Source organism: Phacochoerus africanus, chromosome 14, assembly GCF_016906955.1.
Source record: "Phacochoerus africanus isolate WHEZ1 chromosome 14, ROS_Pafr_v1, whole genome shotgun sequence".
NCBI classification, from domain to species: Eukaryota; Metazoa; Chordata; class Mammalia; order Artiodactyla; family Suidae; genus Phacochoerus; species Phacochoerus africanus.
This window is the reverse complement of record NC_062557.1, coordinates 51,354,303-51,363,772: the sequence shown is the minus strand read 5'-3', so window position 1 is coordinate 51,363,772 and position 9,470 is coordinate 51,354,303. Positions and strand designations below refer to the sequence as shown.

The 9,470-nt window shown below is 58.9% G+C and overlaps 2 protein-coding genes across 3 annotated transcripts; one reads left to right on the top strand and one right to left on the bottom strand.

The window, feature by feature from the left end:
* The first annotated feature begins 1,183 nt into the window (after window positions 1–1,183).
* GP1BA (glycoprotein Ib platelet subunit alpha) lies at window positions 1,184–4,415 on the top strand. Of its 2 annotated transcripts, none has more exons than XM_047759027.1 (3): window positions 1,184–1,261; window positions 2,241–2,322; window positions 2,548–4,415. In XM_047759027.1, the coding sequence occupies exons 1-3, from the start codon at window positions 1,239–1,241 to the stop codon at window positions 4,354–4,356; spliced, it is 1,914 nt and encodes a 637-aa protein (XP_047614983.1). In that variant the 5' UTR covers window positions 1,184–1,238; the 3' UTR covers window positions 4,357–4,415. The 2 variants fall into 2 exon arrangements, with proteins under 2 accessions (XP_047614983.1, XP_047614982.1); XM_047759026.1 differs by lacking the exon at window positions 1,184–1,261 and adding an exon at window positions 1,318–1,914.
* A 2,164-nt stretch (window positions 4,416–6,579) lies between these two features.
* On the bottom strand, window positions 6,580–9,419 carry SLC25A11 (solute carrier family 25 member 11). The gene is made up of 8 exons (XM_047759024.1): window positions 9,193–9,419; window positions 8,438–8,590; window positions 8,144–8,350; window positions 7,867–7,957; window positions 7,690–7,780; window positions 7,503–7,602; window positions 7,370–7,421; window positions 6,580–7,227 (listed from the first exon to the last, which is right to left on the bottom strand). Exons 1-8 carry the CDS (start codon window positions 9,285–9,287, stop codon window positions 7,072–7,074), a joined length of 945 nt encoding a protein of 314 aa, XP_047614980.1. The 5' UTR covers window positions 9,288–9,419; the 3' UTR covers window positions 6,580–7,071.
* Window positions 9,420–9,470: the final 51 nt, after the last annotated feature.

The window sequence follows — 9,470 nt, the reverse complement described above, 5'->3', positions numbered from 1 at the left end:
GGGAACTCCAGGTGGCTGACTTTCTGAAACAGGCACCTAATATGGTTTTGGGAAAGCCTTAAAAGGTTTTCCAGAGGAAGACATTTGGGGCTGCAATTTTCCAGATAAGTTAGAGTTAGGCAGAAGGGGATACAGGGTGAGCAGAAGAGTCTGGGCACAAGAAAGAAAATAATCTAGAGTGAAGCGTGGATTAAGAGATGGGGCTGGACAGGTAGGCAGGGGTCAGGACTCAGTAGGACATGTCAGGGATCTTAGGATTGCACCTGAGAGCTACAAGAGCCACTGGTGAATTTCAAGCAGTGCAAGGATATGAGCAGATCTGCATTTCTTTTTTCTTTTTAGGGCTGCACCCGCAGCACTTGGAGGTTCCCAGCTAGGGGTTGAATCAGAGCTACAGCTGCCGGCCTACACCACAGCCACAGGATCCAAGGCATGTCTGCAACCTACATCACAGCTCATGGCAATGCCGGATCTTTAACCCACTGAGTGAAGGCAGGGATTGAACCCACAACCTCATGATTCCTAGTCGGATTTGTTTCCACTGTGCCATGACGGGAACTCCTGCATTTATATTTTCTTTTCTTTTTTTCTTTTAGGGCCCCACCTGAGGCATATGGAAGTTCCCAAGCTAGGGGTCCAGTCAGAGCTGCAGCTACCAGCCTACACCACAGCCACAGGAACACTAAATCTGAGCTGCCCGAGCTGCCCCTCTGACTTATGCCATCTGCGACCTATGCCACAGCTCCAGACAATGCCAGATCCATAACCCACTGAGCAAGGCCAGGGGTCGAACCAGCATCTTCATGGATACTAGCTGAGTTCTTAACCTGCTGAGCCACAACAGAAACTCTCAAGTCAGCTTTTTTTTTTTTTTAATGCTTTTTAGGGCCACTCCCATGGCATATGGAGGTTTCCAGGCTAGGGGTCTAATCGGAGCTGCAGCTGCCAACCTACACCACAGCCACAGCAACTCGAGATCCCAGGCGCATCTGCAGCCTACACCACAGCTCACAGCAACGCCGGATCCTTAACCCATTGAATGAGAACAGGGATCGGACCCACAACCTCATAGTTCCTAGTAGGATTCCTTTCTGCTGTGCCATGCCGGGAACTCCATCAAATCTGCATTTCTGAAAGACCATTCCAGTGGGGAGAAGGAGGAAAGCCAGGAAGCTGGGAAAGCCGTGGGGAGGCTGCTGCAGTGAGGCGTGGAGAGAACACGGCACCCTGGATGAGGAATGCTGGCAATGGGTGGGGAGAGGTGGGTTTAAGGGGCATTAGGAGGAAAAATCAGCAGAACTTGGTGGCAGGTTGGATGTGGGGATAAAGGGGCAGGGAGTTAAGGAGGACCATCCGGGACTTGGCTTGGACTGGGCAAATGGCCAGATAAACAAGTGCAGGTTGGAGCACTCTCCGGGCTGGACTCCCCAGGAGGACAGGCTCCTTGCAGAGAGACAATGAGCTTAGTTTTGAACAAACTGTTCAGGGCCTGTGGGACCGCCAAGAAATCCAAGAGGCAGTGGCACATGTGTGTCTGGGTCTCAGGAGAGGGCTCTGGGCTGGAGAGGAAGATGGTGAGTGGCGGGGGGATAGGCGCTGGTCGAAGGCAAGAGAGGGAATAGATGACCTCGGGTGTTTGTGTAGCAGAAGAGGGTCGAAGAGTGAACTCTGGGGGCAGGTTCATCTTTCATGGGGGGTAGAGGGAGGTGGACCTGCAGAGGAGCTTGAGTAGCGTCAGCCAGAGAGGCAAGAGGAAAACCAAGAGAAAATTACTGTCCTGTGTCCCACGGTGGGAGTGGCCACGGGCGTGCCGGCTGCAGAGGACAAGGAAGACCATGCGGAGGAGTGTCCAGTGGATGGAGAGGGTCGGGGAGCCCTGGTGACCATGGCAAGGACCCTGTCCCTGGAGCGGGGGTAGGGGAGGGATGGCCCAGAGTTGGGGGGGGAGGTGGAGGGAGGGGAGGGTTAAATTTGGGCAATGCTAAGAAGGCAGCTGTGAAGGGGAAATGGGGGGGGGGGTGTCTAAAAAGCTGGAAGAGAGCGGTCGTTGAGTCCACTCGCAATCTCCCCGGTCTAGAAGGACAGAAGAGAGAACAGAGCCAGAAGCGGGGCTGGGGAAAGGTTGTGGAAAGAGGCGATAAGGGTCTGTGTCCGGGAGGGAGACAGTCCCCCGGGGTCCCAGGAGCCCCTATCAGGCTGGCATTTCCTCCCCATCCCCACCCCCTTCCTGCCCTGACCAGGCCTTCCCTGGAGCTGGAAGGGAGAAGGACCCAGTCACAGCCTGAAGAAGCTCTGCATCTCCGGAGGTCTTTTTGCCAGCCAGTAAGCTGGGGCCAGGGCCTGGGGAGGGATACAAAGCCAAGGTCCTGGAGCGAGCAGTTTCGGCTTTGGGGGCCCAGGGTAGCGGAGGGGGAGTGGAGAGGATGGGAGGTCAGGGGGCTGCGTTCTGGAAGGGATGCTGGAGGCTGCAGTGGGGGCCAGGGCCTGGAGGAAATCTACCGGCTCCATACCGGAGAGGTGCCCACTCAAGCCGCCCCTTGCCCACAGGTCCCCATGCCTCTCCTCCTCCTGCTGCTCCTGCTGCCAGGCCCGTCACACCCCCACTCCATCTGTGAGGTCACCAAAGTGGCCAGCCAGGTGGAAATGAACTGTGAGAACAAGACGCTGAAGGCGCCGCCTCCAGATCTGGAAGCAGAAACCACCAACCTCCACCTGGGTGAGAACCCGCTGGGCAACTTCTCCACCTCGTCCCTGGTGTATCTGCCTCGCCTCACGCAGCTGCATCTGGGGAAGTGCCAGCTGACCCGCCTGCAGGTGGACGGGAAGCTGCCGCACCTGGAGACCCTGAGGCTCGCCCACAACAAGCTGAAAAGCCTGCCCTCGCTGGGCCAGGCACTGCCGGCGCTGGTCACCCTGGACGTCTCCTTCAACGAGCTGGCCTCCTTGTCTCCCGGCGTCCTGGATGGCCTGAGCCACCTCCAGGAGCTCTACTTGCGGGGCAACAGGCTGAAGACTCTGCCCCCAGGCCTCCTGGCGCCCACCCCGAAGCTGAAGAAGCTCAACCTGGCAGAAAACCAGTTGAAGGAGCTGCCCCCTGGGTTGCTGGATGGGTTGGAGGAACCCGACACGCTCTACCTCCAAGGAAACTGGCTGCGCACGATCCCAGAGGGCTTCTTCGGGAGCCACCTCCTGCCTTTCGCTTTCCTCCACGACAACCCCTGGCTCTGTGACTGCGCGATTCTCTATTTCACACGCTGGCTGCAGACCAACAACGTGTACGAATGGAAGGAGGGCGTGGACGTCAAGGTCATGACACCCAACGTGCGGAGTGTGCGATGCAGCAATTCGGACCAGGCCGAGTTCGTCTACACCTACAAAGGGGAGGGCTGCCCCACCCTGAGCCCTGAGGACAGCCTAGAGTATGACGTCTACGATGACGAGGTGCCTGCCACCAAGGCTGCGCCTGTGAGCACCTCGTCCAGCCACACCTGGGACCCCACCACCTCCTGGGGCCTGCTTTACTCCGTCCCTACTGTGCCCCTACACAACCACAGGCCCTACTCGCCTTCAACTGAGGAAGAGGCCACAGCCCCAAGTGCTGCAGGAACCACCATGTCCTTTGCAACTCTAGAACTCACCTCAGAGCCCCTCACAACCACCCCAGAGCCCCTCACAACCACCCCAGAGCCCCTCACAACCACCCCGGAGTCCCTCACAACCACCCCGGAGCCCCTCACAACCACCCCGGAGCCCCTCACAACCACCCCGGAGCCCCTCACAACCACCCCAGAGCTCCTCACAACCACCCCGGAGCCTACAACCCCGACAGCCCCGGAGCCAACCATATTCTTAGCTTCCACAGAACCCGCTTCCCTCCCTAGTGCCTTAGAATTCACCGTGACCACCAGCTCTGAATATGTCAACCTCTCGAAGTCCTTTGGGCTGGCCCCAGAGAACCTGGACAGCTCAAGAAACGACCCTTTTCTCAACTTGGACTCTTGCTGCCTCTCCCTGGGCTTCTATGTCTTGGGTCTCCTCTGGCTCCTGTTTTCCTCTGTGATCCTCATCCTGCTGCTGATCTGGGTCCGGCAGGTGAAACCACAGGCCCTGGCCACAGCCACGCACACCACGCATCTAGAGCTGCAGAGGGAAAGGCAGGTGACGGTGCCCCGGGCCTGGCTGCTTTCCCTCCAAGGCTTGCTCCCCACTTTCCGCTCTAGCCTCTTCCTGTGGGTGCGGCCTAATGGCCGCGTGGGGCCTCTGCTCCGGGGGCGGCGGCCGTCAGCCCTGAGTCAGGCTCGTGGTCAGGACCTGCTGGGGACAGTGGGCTTTAGGTACTCAGGCCACAGCCTCTGAGGATGGCTGATTTGGGGACCCAAGAGAGGCTCTCATAGGTTTTCCTATTGGGATCCAGCGGCGGGGGGGGGGCGGGTGGGTAAGGAGCAGAGGGTCAGGGGAGGTCTAATTGTTTTTCCTTTCTCAAGAGCCTCCTCTGCACACCAGGGGCACACAATCTCAGACCCAGCAAATCACGACGGGTAATGGGATGGAGTTGCTGGGGCTGGTCCTAGAACAGAGAGCTCCCTATGCTGCATGGATGGCAGGTTCCCAGACCACTGGGTCCTCAGCATCACTTTGGGGAGGTTTTCGGAAAAAGCAAACAACAAACAGAATAGAGCACGGTTCCCACATGTGTCTGTGTATTGAAGAAAACTTGCAGATTTGTCAAGACGTGAGCCCTGGTTGTCTCTGGGTGGTACAAACAGGGGTGGTTTTCTTTTCTTTTCCTCGGCTTAGCATTTTCTAGTTTTCCACCATGTATATTATTTGTATAATAAAAAATAATTTAAAAATAGAATTGTGTTTCTTTTGGAGAAGGAGATGAGGCTGGGGCACGGTCACTAGCATTCCCAAGGTCCCAAGTGACCCACCCTATTTGCACTGCTCACCCCCAAAAGCTCTAGTCTTGGCCTGCACGTCCCCTGCCTGGGGTGTCCCCTTTCTCCTGGGGTCACCACCCACCAGGCCATCCTGAGCAAGTTCTAGCTCAAGACCTGTGTTTCCCAGGAGCTCAGTGATAATGCTGAAGCTACCTGTCTGCAGCCTGCAGTACCAAGAGTGCAGGTGGGTGCCGGCTGGCAGCCATGGCCTCGGAAGTGCAGCTCTCCTGCTTGGCCCAGGGCAGCGGGACAGGGAGGGGAAGGCCTTTGGGGTGGGGGTGGGGGTGGGGGGTGCCATCTTCATGGGTTTTACCAAATTACTCTCATTTTTCTGCTCTTAAGCCAGAAGGCGCGCAAATGGAAGCCACTTCTCACTAGAACTCTGCCAGTCCCCTTAGCACGTTGGGTGGGCCTTTCTCTCCCACCTCCAGCCCAAGCCAAGACTCGGACCTAGAGAAGGGGAGTGAGAGGGCTGAGCCTTTCTGGCTCCATGGAGACCCTCCTCTGGCAGATGGTGCAGGAAGAATCTTCCTAATTTGAAAACCTGACCGCATCTCTTTCCTGCTTTGAGCTCTTCCCTGGAGAGAGGACAGGCTGAGCTTGGCAGTCGAGACTCCTGTGCACCAACCATCTCACGGCCTGGCTTCCCTCTCACAGCACACTAGGCCTGCGCCCCAGCTGTTAAAAACTTTGCAGACATCACCTGCTCCCCGGCATGTCTCCTCCAAGCCTTGGTTCTCAGGAATGCTGTCCCACCCCTTCCCCGACCAGCCTGTTACTGCAGTCTCTCCTCGCCCAGGCTGGGCCTGGGGCGCCACGTCACCCTGCAGTGAGCTATTGCTGACTCCCGGCTTCCTCATGTCATCCTCCCCTCTGGACCTGGAACTCCTTGAGGACAAGGTCCAGGCTTCAAGTGTCTCCAAGGCCACCATGGCCCAAGCCAGCATGTACACGGAGGGGGTAAGAGAGGCCGAGCTTGGAGGGCCCAGCAGTGCCACCAGGCTGCTGAGCTCAACCTCCTCCTCTACAGGCGAGGTTCTGCCAAGGGGGCAGCTCCCACCTGCTGCCTGCCTGTCCTCTGGCCTGGCTTGGGAGAAGCCTTCCTTCCAACTGACCTTCCTGTGCCCTGAGAGGTTTCTGGGCTCCTTGAGGGCAGGGCCTGGGAGTCACACATCTCCAAAGAAACAGAGAAGGCAGTGGCTCTCCCCAGCCTGCAGGCCAGAGCAAGTCTTGGGCCAACATCCTCCCTCTCCTAAGCCTCCAGGCTTCGGGGGCCTGGCTCTGTGCCCATTTCACCCCCTGGCAGGTCAGCCTTCCCCCCTCAGACTCTATTCCCTCTCTTTTCAGGCTGAGGAAGCAGTCACCAGATCTCCGGGGTTAACAGGCGATGACCTGGGTGTCTGTTAGTTACATTCTAGGGCGAGTGGCTGGAAAGCAACACACGGGGTCTGGAGTTTTGAGTTTTTCTCACCAGTCAGCTGCTGCTGGCATGACTGCTTTACATAACATTTGCATAAAACCAGCGGGTGCTTTTTCTTTCATTGTTTTTCTTAAAAACTCCAGCTCCTTTCTGCGGGGGGCATGCTTCTTTGTCCAGTGTCCTCCCTCTCCTGCCCCCACAACTCTCCAGATTTGGGGGTGGTGTCATCAATCCAATTTATTAACCACGTCTTCAGGGAGGGGGCGGGAGGAAGGGCCGCGTCCTCCCGCTGCAGACCCTTGACCTTCCGGACAGCTTCTGGGCTCTCCGGTCCCCTCAACTCTGCCTCGGTTGCCTCACTGAGGGCGGCGGGGCAGGGGGCGGGGGCGGCACAGGTCTCCTGCTGTCCTCTGTGCCCTCAACTAATACCCAAGGGGAAGCCGGAAATCCGCGTGGAGCCTCCCAGCTCCCCCAAGGTACAGCCGGGGACAGAGATCATGACGATGGCGACAAGTTGGGCAGGGCAAGCTGGAGCAGGGGCAGGACACACCAAGGTCTTTACCGCAGAGGAGGGGGCCACACGGTGGAGGGGTAATAAATAGAGGGGCCCAGGGCAGCAGAGTCTAGGCCCCCCGGGGGGGCGCACTGACTGTAGAAGCAGCGGGCAAGTGGGAGCCCCCGGCACAGCGGCTCCGGGCCTCTGCTCCCGCCTCAGCCACTGAGGAAGAGACGCTTGTAGGCCTTGTTCATCTGCTCCAAGAAGATGAAGGTGAGGACGGTGTGGGGGCCCAGACGGGCATAGTACGGCGTAAAGCCCTTCCATAGGCTGAAGAAGCCCTCATAGCGGATGACCTTCACCAGCACATCCTAGACAGGCAGGCAGGCAGGCAGGCAGGGCGCTGGGGCTGGGACCTGGCCTCTGGGGCCCTGTCCCTCTCAGCCTGCCACCCCCACCGCCCTCCCAGGGCAGCCCACCCTGCCGCCCAAGCCCCAAGCCCTGCTTCCTCACCAGCCCATTCTTGTATTCCGGCTTCCCGTCAATCGTTCGCATGTTCTGGATCCTGAAGGAGAGGAAGCAGGGGCATGAGAGCCATAAAGAGGGGCCCTCCCGACCCCCTCGAGGCCCAGGTCTACGTACTCACCGGGTCTTGGCAATGTCCACAGGCATAGAGGCGGCAGTGGTGACCAGGCCGCTGATCATGCTGGCACAGAAGTGGCACAGGATGTTGTCAGAGAAGTAGCCTGGGGGAGGCGGAGCAGGGGGGTGGCGGTCAGCTGGGAGCTGGCTCAGGCCAGGTGGGGAGCTAAGGGTTCGGCTCTGAGTCTCACCTGAGTCCAGTAAAAACTGCTTGGACTGCGAGTAGGAGGCGAGCTGGGCAGCATTGACGACGACGGCCCGAGCCATGGTAGGGATGCAGCCCTGGGGTGGGGGGTGGGGGGGGGTGGAGTCAGAAATGCCCAAGACCTGACCCCCACGCCCCCCAGGTCTCCAGCCCCTTCACTCACCCTCCATAGTGTGGGGACCCCTTCTTCCCGGACAATTCGAATCAAGGCGTCAAATACATTTTTGTAGCCCCGGCGCTGGTCAGGTGGAAGCCTGGCGGGAAGGCAGGAAGAGGCCAAATTCAGGACAGACCACCCTGTCCCCACAGGAGCGAAGAAAAGGAGGCCAGAAGGCCGTGAACGGGTGAATGCTGTACTCCAGCTCTAGGATAAGAAATCAGGTCTTTCACTGGAGATTCTAGGGAACGGGGCTGGGGTCAGGCTCAGACCTGGAACTCACCGGCCATCAGCAGTCATGCGGATAAGAGCCACCTCAGCTGGAGTTCCCACAAAGGCACCAGTCGCGCCTGCAGTCATGCCAATCAGGGCCTTCAGCAGAAAGCCAGGGGGTGTACCGTCAGCCCCAGTCAGGCGCTCAAACAGCACGGTATAGATACCAAGGCGAGTGGTGGTATAGGTGGCCTGGCGAAGCAGGCCAGCTGACAGCCTGGGGAGCGAAGGGGTCAGTGCATCAAGCCAAGGTCTGGAGCTGCCAACCCACACCCTACCCGCCCCCATCCTCTGGCCCCAGTACCCTGTATAAATGCCCCTCAGGCCTTCCGCCCTCAGGATGCTCGTGAGGGCATGGAAGCTGGTTTTGTACTCTCGTGTCTTGGCTCCTTCTCCACTCAGCTGCATCCGATTCTTCACCAGGTCCAGGGGCTGTACAAAAACTGTTGCTCCCATCCTGGGGGAAGAAAGGGGTGGAGTCAAGGGCCAGGTGTTCCAGATCTACCAATGCCCCCTGGAACCTGGCAACAAGAGGTCACAAAGGGCAGGGCCTGCCATGTGATTGACCAAGTTTTAGGAGTCTGGCGGACATGTGTACAAGAGTCTCCGCATGTACCAAGAGCAATAAGTCTGAAAAGTCCAGGGGTCCAGTAGGGGCCATGCAAGAAAAGTGCTCCATGCAGCTCCAAGGGTGTCAAGCAGGGATCCCAGGACTGCATGCAGTCGGACCCAAAGAGGATAGGTGGGCACTTATGACCTGGGATCCCACGTTGTCCAGCAGGAGCCATGCAATGACCTGGAACCCCAAACAGCCCCTCAGAGCCAAGCAATGGGTTGGGAAACTCAGGTGGCCCGGCAGGAGCCGTGCATGCAGCCCAGAAGGGACCCTGCGATGGGTAAAAAGATCCTGGCAGCCCATCATGGATCTCGCACTACGACGGGGACCGCGCTGACCCCGTGCCGGCTCGGTTCACTCTAACAGATCCAAAGATGAGCCGGGCCTGGTTGCTTGCACCCGTCCTTTCCTCCTCCTGTCCCATCCCTGGGGCCTGAGCTTACCCGGCCAGGCCCCCAAACAGGAACTTGACCGACTTAGGGGAGGTACGGGGCTTCGCGTCCATCCCACCGGCCCCGGGACTCGCCGTCGCCGCCATCGCCACTCAATGGCCCTCGGCTCCCGGTCCCGTGCGCGCGCGGCCCCGCTCGCGCCCAAGGTGACACTGCGCGCGCAACAGGGGCGAGGGCGCGCGCGCACACCCCTCCGGCTCTCAGGTCCAGCGCTGGCTGGAAGTTGGCGCAGGCGCGAGCGCAAGGGCAGCCGGGAGTAAGGCGGAGCT

Bases quoted from the DNA above. Each gene is read 5' to 3' on its own strand.
- SLC25A11 (XM_047759024.1), bottom strand. From the start codon at position 9,287: ATGGCGGCGACGGCGAGTCCCGGGGCCGGTGGGATGGACGCGAAGCCC. The intron at 7,958-8,143 runs GTGAGTTCCAGG...CCTTCCCGCCAG, and splicing joins CGCATGACTGCTGATGGCCG to GCTTCCACCTGACCAGCGCC. The intron at 7,603-7,689 runs GTGAGACTCAGA...CGCCTCCCCCAG, and splicing joins GCAGTTTTTACTGGACTCAG to GCTACTTCTCTGACAACATC.
- GP1BA (XM_047759026.1), top strand. From the start codon at position 1,886: ATGGCAAGGACCCTGTCCCTGGAGCGGGG. The intron at 1,915-2,240 runs GTAGGGGAGGGA...TGCCCTGACCAG, and splicing joins ACCCTGTCCCTGGAGCGGGG to GCCTTCCCTGGAGCTGGAAG. The intron at 2,323-2,547 runs GTAAGCTGGGGC...CCTTGCCCACAG, and splicing joins GGAGGTCTTTTTGCCAGCCA to GTCCCCATGCCTCTCCTCCT.